Here is a 20,175-nt window from a genome sequence, read left to right on the forward strand (position 1 = left end):
ATTCATTCAGCCAGTGATTCTACTCATAGAGTAGAGCCTAGACTACAGTACTTATTAGAGCGACACAAAGAAGATGCGATAGATATATTATCTGAAACTAATACTGAAGGTTCGTTTATATAATCCTCTATGTATTTCTGACAAGCTTTGTGTAACATAATAACGATGCCTAACTTTCTCAAACACGTATCTTGTAATGAGTGATTATTCACGATATGGTAACAATTTTTATTTATTTTAAATTTCAAGGGCGTTAGTTTAAGAAAGGGTAGAAGCCAGTGTATGAATATGAAGAAATTGTGATGCGAAATCGCCATTCAAATTTGCATATACAATGCATCTTTTGATATTTCAGTTACTTACAGCTGTAAGTTACATTTAAGCATTGACTTACAATTATATGGACGTCGGGTCCGCGCTAAAAAGTGTCCGCACTTGTAAGGCGCTAAAATCGTATACAGAGCGCCAAACTCCGCTTTAGTCTTCATTTGTTCGACTGACAGCGCGATACTGCGATGACATTACAATTTAAATTTCGAATAGGTTGACTTGGGACATTTTTTTCGTGGTTTTTGTATTAGACCCGTCGTCCATTTATTTGTAAGTCAATGCCTTTAAGATACTTTTTTTTAATCATTCGTTTTGCTGGTTGAGGGTAAATTTTATTATATTGCCATTCTTCCGCAGCGTCCTTCGTTAATTATCATTACATTTTCAAACTGGTTCCGTTTCTTTTCCATAATCGCACCTCCCACCAAAGGAGAAGAGTCCGTCCCCACATCTTCGATGCCTGGCATTGTAAGACCACGCGGGCATCTCGTTGGTTCCTTCTTCGAATCTGCAAGATGTGGAATGATCTTTCTCCTGAAGTTCCTCCTTCCTTTGCACTATAATATGTGGTTCTTCAAAAAGCGTGTTTACATAGCTCTCAAAGTGTGGTAACGCATAATAAATAAATAATAAATAACGCACACACTCAACATAGCCCCGCACTAGGGAAACCCTGTGTCGCGGGTGCCATGGACACACACATAGACAACCACAAATTACACCCAAACTCACGAGAGAAATAATTGTAGGCCATACAAATACGTCTCCCGGGAATCGAACCTGGGACCTCTGCGTGGCAGTCCGGCATGGTAACCGTACGGCCACGGCAGCTCTTCTGATGTAGCAAATGTCCATGGGTGACGATGACCACCTCCCATCAAGTGGCTTGTCGTTCCTCCTTCTTTATATAAAGAAAAAGAAAAAATACCACACGAAAGATATCAACGGCACCGCATTGTCCTAAGGTATTACTTTCCTGGATACAACTTCTACATTTCGTTGTATTTGTTTAGTAAAAAGTTGCGGAGACCCGACTATCTCAACGTCTCGATCAATCCACCCCTACGATATTAACACGTTCCTTATGTAATTGGAAATCAGAAAATGACCCGTCACGTGCAATTTTTTTTGCAAACACGTTGAAATTGGTATATATCATAGTTTCTCGAACTTTTTGGCGCACCGCGCACTTAGGCCACATTAAAAATTTTCAACGCCCACTACCATAAATAGCAATTGAAAACACGTATTTTTTATATTAACTTAACACAAAAAATCACAAGGAAAAAAAATACATTTGTAGTGCATATAGATATTTCATGTTTTTTTGTCAAAAGTGGTAGCACCCCCTGGACAGCACCAGCGCCTCTAAATTGCTTCCGAGGCCACTGGGGCGGTAGTGATCACTTTAGGAAACTATGGTATATTAATTTATGGATAGAAAAATCATTTCCATAAACCCCCTTCCCATTTTCTCATTTTTCCCGAGTGCCCCACATGGTATACATGCACGTATGAGTTCAAATTCATATTTTTATTCATTTATGTAATTTTTTATAATCTTATCACCTTATTTTAGTAGCAGTAGAACTCCTTGTGAAAGAGTTCGTCCAGGGAAGTACTGCCACCTTATCTATTTCTGCCGCCAAGCAGTAATGTCAGCATTACTGCGTTTCGGTTTTGATGGGTAATGGTGCTGGTGAAATTACGGACAGGCGTGCCGCTTACCCACAGGCACGCGTCTTGTTCGTCGCGTCATTTGGTATCATATTTATACAACTTGTCGGAAAGGCTATGTACTCTTAACCTGACTTTTCTTTAGGACGGCCCAATTTTGTCTTGGTAAGTTGGTCTTGGTAGATGATCATATTATTTGAAATCATCATCAGCAACCCAATAGCTGAAAGTGTTTGGTAAATAGAAATTACGCAAAGTGTTTTAACCAATTGTTTCAACGTAAATAGCCCCTTAACCCATTACACACGTGAAACAAAAGAATGGTCGAATCGAAAGCGTGCGAAAGGTGACGATGATGACACGACTGTGCGACAATTGTCGAATGAGGGTCGTGCGTGATGCGTATGCGCAGACGTGCTCATCACGGCGCATTGCGATAACGTGTTTCAATCATCATTTGTGCTATTATACAGGAAAAGGTTCACGTCGCGTCGAATCAAACTCACTAAGGGTCGTATTCTAGAACTCTACTCAATGCTCAAGTTAGGATTCAACTCAAGTCCTTGCCATTAGGGTCGTATTTCCAGTGCTTGAAATCATACTCAAGTCTGCTCAAATCGTAACTTGAGCATTGGGTAGAGTTCTGGAATACGACCTTTAAACTCGAACAATGTTCATATTATTTTATAGTTAAGCAAATTACATTAAGCAATTTAAAGCTCTGAGTGTCACTGTAACTGTTATGGACAGGCGTGGAGTTTACCATCAGGCGCACGACTTGTTCGTCCCGTCAATTGATGTTATAAAAAAATACCATCATCATCATTTTAAGTACTGCCAACTTACCTATTTCAGTCGCCGTGCAGTAACGTGAGCATTACTGCGTTCCGGTTTGGAGTAAAAGTCAAATAATCATTTATTCTATAGGTAAAATATTTACATTTTAAAACGTCATTTTTTAAGCTACTGCTCGTTCACTGTGCCGACTTCCCTGGGGAGAACGAGCAAGAACCTCTGGGGATTGTTCTTTTCAAATAAACTTAAATGCTGTAGAGCATTTTGAATCATATTTGTGTGGAATCCCTACTCATGTTGTCTTTTCATATATCTTTATCTAACACGAAGTCTACAATTTTGTAACATGACTTTTCAATTAAAATACTTTTAACGTAAGTTTAACACTTAGGAAATGGTAATCCTAATTATGCTCCGGACGTTTATTGTAAAAACGTATACAGTTCCTCATAAAAGAATCGTTTACCTTCTTTAGTCGTTAAACTAAATCGTGGTACTATGAGTTTGGACTTAGTTCTAAGGTTAATATTATGGATATCTTCTTTCTTAACGAAATTATGTACGGGCATACAGAATATTTGAGTTAATGTACTGTGACGCCACAGTCATGATACCAGTCTCCTTAAAGCATTATACTATTGAAGTAACTAAAATAAACTAGTCTAACGGTAGCAACATCTGTAAGCTCACGTATTCTACGGACTGCGGAAATTACAGGCACATGGGCCTTGTTGACTTACGTTTCAGAGTGACGGGCGCAGTGGCAATGCCCCAAACATCTTTGCGAATTAAAGCTCTGAGTGCCACTCCAACTATTATGGATAGACGTGTCGCTTACCAGCAGGCGTTCTTGTTCGTCCCGTCGCTTGGTATTATAAAAAATTGTTTACAATATTTGTTTCAAATATGATTGATGAGCCTTTAGTATTTTTTTTCCATAAGTCAGTTTCACATTCACAGTTTATACGTTGTACCTAAATGATACTAACTTCTCAAACAAACCAACGTTTCGGGTTCTATTAAAAAACAATTTTATACACGAAAGTCGTTAAAAATCAAGAACAAAGATTTACAACAAGCACAGATTTGTAAGATCTGCTGGTTCGTTTTTTACCTCAGTTGGGAGAGCATCAACCACGGTATGATGAAGGTGCTGGTTCGAATCCACCCATATGTAATGAATTTTGTATGTTCGACCCTTGTGTTAATAATTATAACAAACTGTAGAGTAAATTCACAAAAAAATAATGGAGTCCCAGTGCCTTTCATCTGTATAAAATTTTTTCCAAACAATTATTATTTTTTGGATAAAATTTTACTTTTTTTTAGACTGTCTGGGAAACCCAAAGACTTCCTTGCCCAACGCATTAGCATAGTGACACAAAGGGGGAAAGCTGCAATTTTATTCATATAATTTAAAAATCCTAGTTTTACTTTCTAGTATTTAAATTTTTACCTTACCTGTATATTATCAAAATAAAAATATAATTTAAAAAAATGATTTTCACGGTAGTAAAGCATCGTGATATAATTTAGTGACAATCTTAACAAACTCGTGAAACTGGCACATTTTCGCAGATAGCACCACGTCCAGTGTACTTAATTTTAAGTTTGACATGTGTCACAGGTCTTCGAGGCGGTCCGTTATGAGAAGGTGATTTGACAGAGAAGGTTGCGAATGACACGAGGGAACAATGTCATCAAGGCAATGAGGTTTTTATGACTCAAGTTATGATTATGTGCATGGAGGTATCTCTTGAGAGTTGGTGGAAAATTAGATGGTTCCCGATTACGATTATAACCACTCTACAGGGTGTAACAAATTTGTTATGGTTATTGTAACTGCGATAACAAAAACTAAAAAAGAAACGAATATTACTGAATTTCATTAGTTTTAGTTTCAGTTTAACTTGCTTTGTATTTAATTATCCATAGCAGTGTCTGCCGAGTTGGCTTATAAACTTCTTAGAGATAATCTTCGCTTTTATAACATTAGAGAGAAGTTAATTTTGTGTCTTTTCTTCTTCTGCAAGTGCTTCTCCATTACTGAAGATTACAGGTTTCCACCTACAACTTCAAACAAATCAAACACGAGCATCAAACAAACGAACAGTTATCAGTATTTGTTAACAACATGCTCTTACATAAATATAACAAAATAACCCAATACCTGCGCCAACTGTCACAAATTATTCAATAAAATTAAATAGGATGTCCATGAGTCTACGTTTTAGCGTATCAACATTAGAATTGAATATGTCAACATCCAGGTCCTGACTGCTCAGCACACTATCCCAGCTCTTGCTAGCTCTACAGTGAAAACTGTTTTGTCTATCATTGGTCCTCGCAAAGAGACCTGAAATAGGGTGATAGTGTCTCATAGAGCGCGTAGCATCTTGATTAATTGACCGAGTTTGTCACAGCGATAATGGTCACCATCATCTTCTGTTTGTATGTATCATATTATTATACAAATATATACGTATATTATCTATATAGATATGTGTATACGAGTATTAGGTTGGTTTGTTATATATATGATTATATATTTATTACATTTATCTTATTATTGCTTATCAACTGCCTCCGTGGTTGAACGGTTCGTTCTATTCCCGGGCCGGGAGAAATATTTGTATGGCCTACATTTATTTCTCTCGTGAGTTTTGGTGTAATGTGTGGTTGTCTATGTGTGTGTACATGGCACCCGCGACACAGGGTTTCCCTAGTGCGGGGCTATGTTGAGTATGTGCGTTATTATTATTATTACGTTATTAATTTAATATTTTGTTTAATTGACGCATTCGTGAATTTCATATTCCTCAAAAGTTGACTGGTAGAGAATTATTTTAGCATTAAGTCCGTCTTGTGTACCATTGCGTATTGCGGTCAATAAAGTTTAATAAAAAAAAATCTCTCCTGATTTTTGGTGTAATTTGTGGTTGACTATGTGTGTGTCCATGACACCCTCGACGCGGGTGCCTTAGAGCGGCACTAAAAACATCTTTTTCACGTAATCTATTAATACGAACTACATAAAACAATACAATACTTTTCTGTAATAAAGGCTTTTATCACACGAAACTCATAAAAAACCTGATTTTACAGAAACTCTCGTAGGTACCTACAAATAGATAGATACTCTAATACAAATACAAAATAAAAACGAAAAAGCTGTTTAATTTATTTACTTACTTCAAATTTTTATCCGTGCATGCAGGTGGTCGAAGCCAAATATAGGCAATTACGTCCGTTTTCTCAAAAGAGGCGGTCATACCATTAAAGGTGGTCATTTAAATACTAATTAATTTGACCACATTTCTCGAACAAGAACAAGTGGCCCTACCTGTCAAATTATTGTGTTTAAAGTGACCACTGAAGAAATAAATGATGCGAAGCACAATTATGGTTGAGTGATGAATTTTTGGTGCTCTCTTTAAGTGCAGAACATCTTATAATATATAAAAAATGTAAATCCTATTGGGTTTGTCAGACACGGAGGCAAATTATGGGAAAATTTGCCGCAAAATTGGTAAACTATGAACTATGATCGGAATTGACAGAGTATGTTTACCTAAACTTCAAGTAATACGTAGTGTAAATACTACCTCCCTCCGAAATTCCGGACTAAACTTCAAATAATTCATATAGAGTGGATGCTAACTACCTCCCTTTGAGATTCCGGACTAAACTTCAAGTAATATATACTGCTACTTCCTGGTCTCAAAGAGACGTGACTTCTTTTTGTTAGGTTCACCCATATTTGCAAATGCGATTCCTGATGCCATCGAGGCCAGTGAACAACTACCTACTCTTGTTTGCTCGCTATCGCCTCAGGAACATCTCGACTCATGTCTCCATGGTTTTGTTGCGAATGTATTTAGCCGTTCCTAAAGTAGTTCACCTACTGCAAACGACGCCGACGTGGATGTGTCTTAAGGAAGTCTGAAAATTAATATTGTCATTGAATACACAACAATGGAGCCAAGCGGCCTTGCCGATCTGACATGGAGGGCAAGGTGTGCGCTGCGTATGGGACGTGGATTTACCGGCCTACCTCGCGTGGACACATGGGGTTGCGAACCTTTTCACTGATATTTTATCATTGCATGGTGGAAGGGTGAATATCCCTTTTGCGGAAGGCGCTTTGGCGACTTGGACGCCCTGCAACCCATATGTGCGCGGACCAGTTTATGCATATAGGCAAAGAGCTTGGGATGATGTAGGAGCCCGACGTGTTCTGCACGAGCTTATAAGTGGATGCGTGGGGGAAAACGTAGCCAGGTTAAAGGCTGTCTCTCCGCCTGAATCTGACTCATGGCTCCATGCACTACCATCTCCGCATTTGGGCACTCTGCTCGACAGCGACTCGATGCGATGTGTGTGAGCAACATCAATGCATTTGCGGTGCTGCGGCCAGCGACCATCATGCCCTGAGTTGCTGTCGGTGTGCAGGGAGATTCCCACGGCATCATGCCTTAAATGAAATCATCCATCGGAGGCTTGTTTCAGCAAATATTCCATGCGTGCTGGAACATCCAGGCCTCTGTCGAACAGATGGGAAAAGGTCCGACGGAATGACTCTCTGGTGCCGTGGGAGTAGGTGTCTCCTGTGCGATGCGATATGTGTTAGCACTTTTGCAGCTTCTCATCTCAGTGGCACAGTAACTTCAGTTAGTGCAGCTGTTGAGTCCGCTGCTCGCAAGAAACGAGACAAATATCGTGACTTGGAAAATCGCTACATTTTCGTTCTGCTTGCTGTTGAGACGGCGGGTTGTTGGGCTACCGATGCGAAAAAGTTTATAGCGGAAATTGGGCGACGGCTAAGAGAAAGTGGAGATGACTCTAGCGCCGGGTTGTTCTTGACGCAAAGATTGTCCATTGCCATGCAGCGAGGAAATGCGACAACACAACAACCTTTGCATCGGGATCAGTCAGGGGCGGGCTTTTTGACGAGTATGAGCACTGAGCCATGTACTTTGTAATTTCTTGATTTATTTAAATTATTTGTTATTCATGACTACACTATGTATTAAAAATAAACTTGCCATCAGTAATGCGTATAGAGTGAATAATACCTCCCTCTGAAATTCCAAAATTATTGAAAACAAAAAGTAAAAGACCAAAACGGAACAGCAACATTTTTTTTTAAATTTATTTGGGTCAACAAACGGTAGACACAATAAAAACTTAAATGTAATTTTTTTACAGTAAATATGTAGTGATTGTGTCACCAATACCGTTAACCACTAGTTCCTACAAAAAACTGAGAAGTGGTGATGCATTTCTAATAAACTATTGAAGAATAAATAATTAATAAATAGTTATTATGTACAATACTAAACAAATTAAACCTTGATATAAAAATAATAATAATAATTACTGCATAAGTACACATGGGTTATACACGTAACGAGTTATATTGTATGACACAAGATTCCAAGGCTTAACATAAAAGGAAAAGAAAAATAATAATTTTTACTTACAATTACAAACTTTGCTTCTAAATACATTAACACATTTGTGCGGGCTACGTAGCACGGCGTGCGGCGTAGTAACGCCGCCCTCAACATTTGTAAGTGATGTGGAACAACGTACCGTTACGTCGTTTGATCTCTTTTGTTTCTTTATACAAAATCTTAATAGTGGACGTCATTGCTCTACAACATATCAAAATATTGAATCTCTAGCGGCACGCAATATCGAAATTTCACAGAATAAGTAAGAACCACTCAAACATGCAATGATCGCTGGCAAACGCGCGCAACGTCTTTTACGTCAGTATCAATAATTTTGTCAAACTAATTTAATTCAAATTCAAAGCTTTTATTTCGGACATTCGTCCATAAGGGTAGGCAATAGCATGTAGAAGAAACATTTCAAACGTTTAATGTAAGAGAAAAATATCTGCCATAGCTTATCAAGTATTTGCTAGTTTCACATAAATATAGAACAAAATACAATAAATTTATTGCGTGATTGGAATTAAACATAATGAATTGAAAATCTGACCACCAGTTACAATTTTTAAAATGGTGTGAACATCCGAGCAACATGCGACTCCACGAAAGCCCATTATAGCTGTTCACGCCTTAACTGAAATCAGGAGTTTATATTGCGGGATTTCATAGGGAGGTATTATCCATACTATATTATTTCATTGAAGTTTAGGTAAATTACTCCGCTTATATAAACTCTATGCGTACTGCAATTATCAAAACGTACAATCAAACCGTTCAATTATTTGAGTTGTAATTATCCCATCGCTGTATTCCTTCAAATTGATGAATATATACATGGCACAGAATTCCCCTGAGGGTATGGAGGGAAAGCGTAAGCTAACGATAAATTAATATTTTAACATTACATTAATTTTCATTATACACTCATGGACATATTTAGAGGAGCACTATAACTGGTTGATTATTATAACAATAAAAATATGAACAACTGATCACATACACCAGAACGATAAATTTGTAATAATTATGTATATTTAGTATATTTTTATTTTTTACAAGCAGTAGAGCTTCTTGTGAAAGAGTTCGTCCAGGGAAGTACTGCCACCTTACCTATTGCTGCCAAGCAGCAATGTCAGCATTACTGCGTTCCGGTTTTGAAGGGTGCTAGTGAAATCACAGACACATGGGACTTTTCAACTTATGTCTCAGGGTGACGGGCGCAGGGGTAGTACCCCTTAGATCTTTGCGATTTAAAGCTCTTTTTTGTAATATTAAGTGACAGGACGAACAAGTCGTGCGCCTGATGGTAAGCTACACGCCTGTCCACAACAGTTGCAGTGCCACTCAGAGCTTTAAATCGCATAGATCTAACGGGCACTGCCAATGCGTCCGTCACCCTGAGACATAAGTTGACAAGTCCCATGTGCCTGTAAGTTGCTCTGAGTGGCACTGCAACTGTTACAGGCATGTCTCTTACCAACAGGGGCACGACTTGTTCGTCTCTTGGCATAAAAAAAATATGGCCAGTGATTCATTTCGAACGTTATTATCGTTATTCATCCTTTTTTAGCTTTTCTTTAAATATGTCCATGATTATATTTCCAAGTATAATAGAGTACAAACTGTGGTACATCGTCGATTAACTTCCTCTGGCGTTAACTGTCCCCTGTCCTGCCCGGCGGCAAGGCAATGACGATTTATAATAAACATATGGGCATATGGACGGCGATCGTGTAAAAAACGATCGCCATATTGCCGCGATTCGATGATCCCGGTTAACTTTATAGAGCTAAGAAAGATAAGAGACTTAGCAACCCGTGCAATTTTGAAATTTATTACTTTCCAATCGCAGGACGCAATACGCATTGGAGCACGACCATGAGGTATAATCTCTAAATAGAAATTGAAGAATTTAAAAAAATTAAAACAAATTGCGGAACTTATCAAGTCGCACGTTACGTTCTCAGCTTCAATTGAACGCAATGGACGTTCTTCATTACAATGGATACATCCTGTAATCGCTGACAACGCATTGGTGTAATAAGAACACATTAGATCGACCAGTTTGTGATCGCAATTATGCGTCTCGACTCGGAAAAGACGCAGTTTCCGATATCAAAATCAAGCTGCTGGAGATAAAAACCCGGATACCTTTCATGAAAATGAAAAGGGTGTCGTGTTGCAGAAAACTTTACATACAACTTACAATCCGCATCCTCCACTATTATATCTGGCCAATCGTTATATACGGCAGCGAGGTATGGACCATCAAAGAGGAAACCAGACTCGATTGCGTCTCGACGCATTCACGTCCCACGTCTTTGCAAATTAGCTACTTTTATATGTAGTGACGTGATGCACAAGACGTGCACCTGGAGGTAAGCGACACACCTGTCCGTAGCAGTTGCAATTTAAAGCTCAGAGCTTTAAATTGCAAAGATCTGAGGGGTACTGCGACTGCGCGCGTCACTCCGAGACATAAATTAACAAGTCCCATGTGACTGTAATTTCACCCTTAAAAAAGTTGCTTTGTCTTGAAAAGTAACGTTTTTGCATATGTGGCCTTATTCCACCTAGAGTACGATTTTATATTCATTTCATATTTACAAAAGTACCATAAAGTACCATATGTATGAATGAATAAGTACACAACAAACCGGTAAAAAAACAAACCGGTTGTAACAACAATAGAAATTCATTAACCCTTAATAGAACGTAGCATCTTTTACGAAGGTTTCAGAACACGTAATATGGGCATTTAGGGTTCTCTCTCCAGAGTGTCCTGATTCCACGTGAAAGCTCGTTACAGACCACCGAGCGTGCGAGCGAGAACGCCACGCTGGGTGGCCGTGCAGCCTGCGCCTGCGCTGGTTGCATCACTTCAAGTACAGTCAAATGCGTTTTTATCAGTGGTTATATAAAACAGTAAGCAGCGAAATAGTATAGGATCTGCAATATTCTGCATTAGTTTCCTTATAACTTTTTCACGACACTTTGATTGAATTTGTGCAGTGTGTCCTCAGACGGGACACGTGCGAAGCAAGTATAACCGAATATCATTATTTTTTCTGTCAAAACATTGTCACGGTTGCGTCACACGTCTGAATTGAATTATAGGGACTGTAAACGGCTTGATGATTCGTGTCGTACGTGTGCGGACATACTTAGAGTTGATCTGTAATTTTCCCACCCGATTGTACTCCAATAATGACGGCCAAACAATGATCTATTATTTCAGCACTGCGTCAGCGCACGTACCAATTTGCATATTCTTCTACACAGATTGATCTCAGCTTTAATTTTCTCACGTAGTCTTTAAGTCCTTAGGCAAAAAATATGAACAACCTACTTTCGGAGTTAGTTAATTGTTTTGATTGAAACATCTATCAGTCATTCTGCTGGTAAGCGACACGCATGTTCATAAAAGTTGCAGTGTCGCTCAGAGCTTTAAATCACAAAGATCTAAGGGGCACTGCCATTGCACCCGTCACCCTGAGATACAAGTTGACAAGCCCCATGTGCCTGTAATTTCTCCAGCACCGTTACCCTTCAAAACTGAAATGCAATAATGTGTTTGGTGGCAGAAATAGGTACCTAAGGAGGCAGTTTACTTTCCTGGACTAACTATTTCACTTTATGCTTAAATAGGAATGTTATAATTTTGTCAGGAAGTAATCACACTTAATACAGTTTTCGTGCCGGGGAAAGAATGAAATATTTTTATTACACATTGCGAATTGCAATAGCACAGCAGAACAGAACCATTCGCCCAATACCATAATTAAGCAATTTTTGCCTTAGCAATTGTTAGTTTTTAAAAAGTAAAAAGATGAAAACGTATTGATTTTTAACTGACTTTAAAAGGAGGAGGTTCTCAATTCGACTGCACGTTTTTTTTGTATGTATGTTATGCGATAACTCTATATTATATATCTACGGTCCGCGGACTAAAGCGCGTAAGTCAAAATCCAACATCATTCATTTAAATTAATACATCTACCGGCCAAAGCATATAAGTCCAATTCATTTGTAACTTTATTCTAGAGGCGTCTTTTTTCAAATTTATCATTCTCTTCATATCTTCCAATACTATAAATAACACAAAAAATTATATATTAACAAATTAAGCACTTTTTTGACTTATGTGCTTTACTCCGCCGATCCTACATATATATATATAAATATATATTAATTTGTGAACCGATTTTGATCATTCTTTTTTATTACAAATATATTTTTTTATTTTACTTTTTTATTTTAATATAAATATTCCACCTCTAAGCTGGCAAACTAGGGGAGGAATGACTTTTGAGGTCGTGTTTTTAGTAGTTTATACTTTTTACTTATTTTTTTCTTTTTCTTTTTTAAGAAGTATGAATAGATTAACAAATATGCAATAATTTAATCATACACTTTTTTTAACTTTTCGTGGACATTGTTGCGAATGACCACTTGCACAGCAGGCTCTTGCGCTTGGAATGTGTAAATACTGATAGGGTTAATTATTATAAGTTTCCATGTGTTCCAACGATACCTACTTTAAATCTCGATGCCCTAAAATAAATATTTAATTACAATACTTCAACAAGGTTATGATAGAATAACAGAGGCCGTGGGTTCCCTGCAACCACTGAGTCATAGACCGTTTTGTCTTGTTAATTAACTCTGTCTCTGATTTTATTATAAAATGTATTACTGTTTTTAAGACAAATAAATGAGTTTATTATTATTATAATGAAGTACAAGTTTTTTTTAATATATGATTTCTTTTTAAGCACCTACACATGAAATATCGTACGCCCGGAGCTGGTGTATTGTGTTTACCACAATCGAACAATAAATATATTCTATTCTATTTTTTATTTTCATTTTCTTTACTTTTGTTTGCTTTACGCCACCCACATATTGCGTTCAATCAACCAATCTACATTGTACCTCGTCGGATGAAGCGATCATGAGTGTAAAAAACCGACCGATTTCTTCCCGCGTTACGTGTCTTAATAATTTCATCTCAATAATCGGTGTGAGTTGAGCGCTGTGTGAGGTGTTGCCTTAAACGAAAATTGGTGTAGAGTCGACCTTATTCTTGTAGGTAACTGTTACATGTTACTTATACAAGTAACAGTTACTTTGGATAATCTAGCTGGGATTTGAAAACAACTTTGATATTTTAAAAATATTACTAATGTAGAGTTTTAAACATATTCTGACATTTGATGGTCCGACAACGACACTGTAGCCCTTTTGGCATGTATTGACACGTTCTGTGCCATCATGAGATGTCGTGTCCTCCAAATTTAAACTTATGTATTTATTTTTTATTGATTTGACTTTAATTTTGTGTGGCATTTTAAATATTTGTTTTTTTTTTTCTAAATGTTACTTCATGTTTTGAAATTATGAACTGTATTTTCCTACAATGATCTACGGATTGAAATAAATAATTATTATTACTGTTAAATGACAACGTGATATATTAATAGATAAATTAATTAACTGTATATTTTTGTGGTGATTATACATTTTGCGGACTTTATTTGATATTTTACTTAAGGTTTTTAAATATATTCGGGAGGTGAGGTACTAAAATCACTTAATGTTGCATTTTACCCTCCAAGTATATACCAAGTTGATGTTGTTATTCTGTTCTGATGAATTTAATTAGAATTCAGTTTGTAATCAGCTTCAGGTACGTACGTATTGAATGGCCGGTGAAAAAGTGACTTAATTAAAATTTGCAAAAGTTTTGTAGAAAAGGATATTCAATTATTTTTTGTGAAATTACTCCACTAGTTTGTTATAATTATTAATACAAAGAGCGAACACTCAGAAAAAACACTCAGAAAAAATTCCGTCGATCCGGTCGGATTCGAACCGACGTCTTCTTGCATATTTGATAAATCTGTCATAGATTTCTCATAGATGGCGCTACGACTAAAAGTCGTTGAAAGACCAAGTACAAAGACACGACGCAAGCACATAGAAAAATTCGTGAGGTCCGTTGGTTCGTTCCGTGGCTTAGTTGGTATAGCGTCTGAAAGATAAACCGACAAACTGGTACACTCTTTTATTTGTTTTTTGTTACTTTTCCTTCTTATTTCAATAAGCTTTGGTACCTCGTAAAGATTTTTTTTATAACATCAAGCGACGGGACGTCGTGTGCCTGATGGTAAGCTACACGCCTGTCTATAACAGTTGCAGTGCCACACAGAGCTATAAATCGCGCCCGTCACCCTGAGACATAAGTTGACAAGTCCCATATGCCTGTAATTTCACCAGCACTTTACCCTTCAAAACCGGAACACAGTAATAATGACATAACTGCTTGGCGGCAGAAATAGGTAAGGTGGCAGTACTACCCTGGACGAACTCTTTCACAAGGAGCTCTACTGTTACTAAACTTACCAACATCATCGGAGGCGGAGGTGCCGTAGAATAACAGTAACGTAACTGTTACCGGATCACCTCTACAAAAGCCCAAATCGATATTTACAGCGTAAGAACACGCGATTCGTCAGTTATTAAAACAAACAACGCACCGCGTGTCAGAATATCACTAAATACAAGTCTTGATGGAATAATTTATTACGTTATTACCAAAAAAATATGCGAAATAAGAATGGAAGTTTGAAATCATGAAAAAAATACAACTGTTGGTTAGGGTTTCGTGAAAATTGAAAAGGAAACTACTTTTTTTTCGGATCTCATCATCATCATCAATCCATTTGTACGTCCCACTGCTGGACACAGGTCTTGTTTCAGGCGAGGATTTAAGCAATCCTGGTTGGGAACTTCACAAGCTTTTAAATTAAACTGCGCACATAAATTCAGAGGTCAGAGGCAGGATTTGAACCCACGACATCTATTTTATCGAATTCGTTTTTGGATCTAAATTACGTATACTTACAATACGTCATATTTAGCCTGATGTATCCCATTGCTGAGCAAAGGCCTCCTCCTGATCCCTCCACGCATCCCGATCTTGAGCTAACTGGACCCAAGCCTTGTCGTAGGCGTCTAGTTCGTCACGCCATCCTTTCCTCGGTCTGCCGCGGTGCCCTACGCTTTTGGGGCTCCACTGGATGGTTACCTCGGCCCACAGGTCTTCAGGCGTGCAGCAGACATGACCAGCCCACCTCCATTTCAGCTTCGCAGCTTTTTGGGCTACATCAGCAATCTGAGTTTGAGAGCGCAGTGTCGTGTTCCGAATTCGCTCGGTCCGTTTCACACCAAGTACGTTGCGCTCCATACGTATACTTTTTCGTTATGTTTTTGTAAATAAATTAACGTTTCAAACTCTTTACCTTAAGGCGACGGCTGACTGAGAGCCTAGATTGTCTGATAAACAAATGTAAGCGATTAGATCCGGAAAGAATCCTTTCATTTCTTAAGTGTTAAGTAAAGTTGTCTGTGGCCATTTTGAAGAAGGCCTGTTCTTAACTTGTCGTCTTCAGAAACTCACAAATTCATTTAAGAGGCGATATATACGCTTCTATAATAAGATTCAATCAATCAATTAATTTCATTGTCAGATTTTTTGTGTCACTCAGAGTCTTAAATCGCAAAGATGTTAGGGGCACTGCCACTGCGGCCGTCACCTTGAGACATAAGTTGACAGGCCCCCTTACCCTTCAAAACCGGAACACAGTAATGCTGACATTACTGTTTGGCGGCAGAAATAGTTAAGATGGCAGTACTTCTCTTTAGATTTTTTTTTTCCTTTTAGAATAAGGTACATTACGATCTTATTTGAAATAAATCCAGCTTATTCTACCTTAGTTGTCCTGCAAATGTAGGTATATGTCATACGACTAATTAATATAATTACAATCAATGAGTTAAAATTTATGAAATTGTCAAATATTGTAAAATAAGTAAAATTACAAACGATATAAAAATAAATTTAAGAATAGTAGTCAATAATAATTAGTGTCAAGGAGTAAAAAGTACCGTTTTCTCATGAGTCATAATGATCACTGAAGTACTATTTAATAAGAAAGCTAACAGTTTTCTTTTAAGATTCCGGTTGATGTTGAAAATTTGCCATTCACGAGGTTTATAAACTACAGTGAAACTAAAACTTTTGCGTACTTGGATGACATAAATCCATAAAAAGTACTTATGTTATGTAAGTACCTACATGTACTCAAAATGTTTTATTTTTCTAAAGCCTGAATAAGGAATTTATTATTATTATAGTTTCGGCATAATCCTAAGTTGTAATTGATACGTAGGCACCGTCTGTTAAAAATGATGAGAGCTTTGTGACACAATTCTTAGTTGAATCATTGATTGCTCACCTCGTCATTTAATGATGATGAATAAAAGGTTTTTTTATAATATCAAGTGACGGGACGAACAAGATCGTGCGCCTGATGGTAAGCTACACGCCTGTCCATAACAGTTGCAGTGCCACTCAGAGCTTTAAATCGCAAATATCTGAGGGGCACCTCCACTGCGCCCGTCACCCTGACACATAAGTTGACAAGTCTCATGTGCCAGTAATTTCACCAGCGCCCTTACCCTTCAAAGTCAAAGTCAAAGTCAAAGTCAAAGATTATTTATTCCATAGGTAAAATAAATTTACACTTGAAATCGTTACATTTAAGCTACTGCTCGTTCACTACGCTGACCTCCCTGAGAAGAACGAGCAAGAAACTCTAGGGATTGCTCTTTTCAAATAAACTTAAATGCTATGGAATACACTTTGAATCAAATTTGAATGGATTCTGGAGCCGTGTCGTCTTTCCATACATCTTTATGTAACAACAACAAAACCGGAATATAGTAATGCTGACATTACTGATTGGCGGCAAAAATTGGTAAAGTGGCGGTATCTACTTCCCTGGACGAACTCTTTCACAAGGCTGCTACTAACCCTCTCCATGTATCCATTGTCTTGGTCCTCCTAGATAAAGAATGTGCAGCAGGGGCCATGTTTCTTAATAACCACATCTACAATCCCATTTACATAGAAAACTGCTTGTATAATTCACACTTTTTTTCTCTATCCTTCGAAGAAAAATATACCAATTATTATTGGTTGATTAACACTACTAACTCTATACGAGTCGAATACTTCAATATACCATTCAATAGGCACATTCCATAACATCAATCACCGCCCAAGCAGGTCTCTGTGCGGTCTCCATTTAGACCCGTAATAAAACCTCTTTTTGACGTATCCGTGGCAAAATCCCTAACTGATATGACCCCTTACTCCGTTAAGGTGTTAAGAAATCACCTAAACAACACCCTGAAAGCCACTCTAAAGCTTTATGTGTACGGTTAAAATTTAAGTGTAGTGGAAAAACCGTTTATTAAAGCTCAAAGGAACCGCCGCACCGGGCGGCGCCTTTGATACGAGCGGTATAATTATGTAAGAGCGAGCAGCTAGGACGCGGGATTATAACTCGAATTGATATTAACGGCTAACAATCAAAAGCAAAAACTATGCAATTTTTGTGTTTGTTTACTAAGACATGTACATAGTGGTCTTGAAAGGGAAAGCTTTCAGTATAAGCACAAAAAGAAATAAACAATATCCCGTCACCCCAAGGTTACTTGGATGATATTGCTATCCAGCAATAAGGCCGCGTATCCTTAGTGAGAGCTGGAGTCTGTGCTAGGTTGGGCGTTACAGATCACCAGGCTCACTCCCTCTAGGTGTGTAAAGAACGTAACATCATATTTAAAAAAATACGATCATAGAGATAATATACCCGACTACCACATCAATGTACAACAGTTAGCTCGAAATCGCCACATAGGATGAGCATGGCTCGATTTAATGTTATTTTTATTTATTATTATTATTATTAGGTATACTTTTTTAATTTGACTTGTTTTTATGTGACATTTTTTTTTTTAAAGTTATTAGATGCTTTTAAAAGTATGAATTGTATTGAATTGTATTTTCTTAATATGATCCACGGACTGAAATAAACAATTATTATTATTATTATACAGAGTGTCAGTCATGTAGCCTTACGTGTTTGTTTATCAATGGTTAATGTTGTTTCTGTATCGAATAACACTCTAACAATTTTGTTAATTGCTAGAATATTGTTTAGCCGTGGTGGGTATTTAGTCGATCATGCTATAATCCGTATTTAAGAATTAGTAAGTAAGAAACGCATGAAATAAACTCACGCTAACCTCAAAACAAATTTGTCGATTGATATCTGACCGATGCACTGAAGTTAGTCCAGAGATAAACTAGGGGTCTCATGAGTTTAACTTTAGTACCATAGATATATCATGGTTTAGTGATAAACTTCATTTTATAATATGGTTTTATTATTTATTATTTACTCCATGGTTTAAACCTAGTTTAAGCCCAGCATTTTAATTAGATCGGGTTTTGTAATAAGACGGATAACGTTTAACCAAGCCCTATAAAAAATTTAAAAAATACAATAAGTGAACCTCCAAACATTATATAAAAGATGCGATTTGTAATTTAATGCTTTTTTTTATTGAAGCACAGCGAGTGAAGCTTCCTTGGAGTCCATTTAAATAGCACAATTTTTGAACATAATTCCTCCTTCCCTCCATTCCTCAACCGGTATGCATGAAATTTAAAACTAGCATTAAAATACATTTCTACAAGTCGTGACGAAGCTCTAAATTTGAATTTCGACCTGTGACCTGTGATATTTGAGGTCAACGGTCACCATTTTGTCTATGGGAAAAATATTCAATAATAATATTTTTCGCGAGCAAATGTGCATTAAGGGTGAAAACAAATAATAAGCAAAAAAGAAAAAGAAAAACTGTTGCACTTTGATACGGAATTTATCTTGTCTAGATAACTAGATAACTAGATAAATTTAGTTTTTGTGCTATAAAGCACAAAAACTAAATTAAATTTTGTACTATTGTACATATGTACCTATACGATTGCACTTTTAGCGCTTTCCAAAATAAAAAACACATTTTCACCTTTAATATACCTACCTATATAATTTAAAAAAAGATTCATCAAAACCTATGTCTGAAGTACCACACTACTGTATGGATGTAAGACATGGACAATAACAAACAAAGGCAGAGAGAGATTGGAGTCATTTGAAATGTGGTGCTAGAGGCGAATGGAAAAAATAAAATGGATTGAAAAGAGATGAAATGAGGAAGTTTTGGGAAGAGTTGGAAAGGAGAGAAGTCTTTTGAATGAAATATAGAGAAAACGGGGGAAAATGTTTGGACATTTCTTGCTTGATTACGAATTTGTAAGAGTAATAATTGAGGGGAGGATAGAAGGGAAAAGAAAGAGAGGAAGATCACGAATGGTGTATAGTGAATAAATATAGTAGATCAAAGTGAAAAGCTATAGAGAGGTCAAAGAACTGGCTATCAAACGCGAGGAGTGGAGGAGGCTACACCGATAAGAGTCTGGCTCTTAAATAAGATGATGATATGATCGCACCCTCGTTGTAATAAAGAGGCGATAAGTATTATAAGGTAAAATTATCAGGAGAGAGGTTTATATATTCAGCGAATTAAATTAATGGATAACTTTTTATGCCTAATAGGAGTCATAAAATGTCACATGTATCATGTAATGTAAAATAACATTAACACATGTATTTTTGAGATATTTTGTGAAATATTATTATAATTATCATTGACCTAATTAATACAAAGATCGAACTCATAGAAAATAGTTATTTGTTATGCAAGGCTGCAAAGTTGTGTGACGCGAGTGTTTGTGTTGAAACCTGAGCAAGCGAAGCGCTGTAAGATAGAATACTGATCGTAGCGAGCGTTTCAAGCCACGAGACGCAAAACAACTTTGCTACAGAGCGAAATACACAACTTTTCACCTCACTATAGCGAGGAAAACGATGAAAGAAAAGCAGTTGAACTATAAAAAATCAGTTTAGTTCTTCCACAGATTAAAATAATTTAATAA

At 37.1% G+C, this 20,175-nt stretch overlaps 1 protein-coding gene across 1 annotated transcript; it reads right to left on the bottom strand.

Moving 5' to 3' along the window:
• Nucleotides 1-15,180: 15,180 nt before the first annotated feature.
• Nucleotides 15,181-15,510, bottom strand: LOC113232637. Its single transcript, XM_026467408.1, has one exon. It carries the CDS (start codon nt 15,508-15,510, stop codon nt 15,181-15,183), a length of 330 nt encoding a protein of 109 aa, XP_026323193.1.
• Between the last annotated feature and the right edge of the window lie 4,665 nt (nt 15,511-20,175).

This window comes from Hyposmocoma kahamanoa, unplaced genomic scaffold, assembly GCF_003589595.1.
Source record: "Hyposmocoma kahamanoa isolate Upper Pololo Valley unplaced genomic scaffold, ASM358959v1 76, whole genome shotgun sequence".
Lineage (NCBI taxonomy): Eukaryota > Metazoa > Arthropoda > Insecta > Lepidoptera > Cosmopterigidae > Hyposmocoma > Hyposmocoma kahamanoa.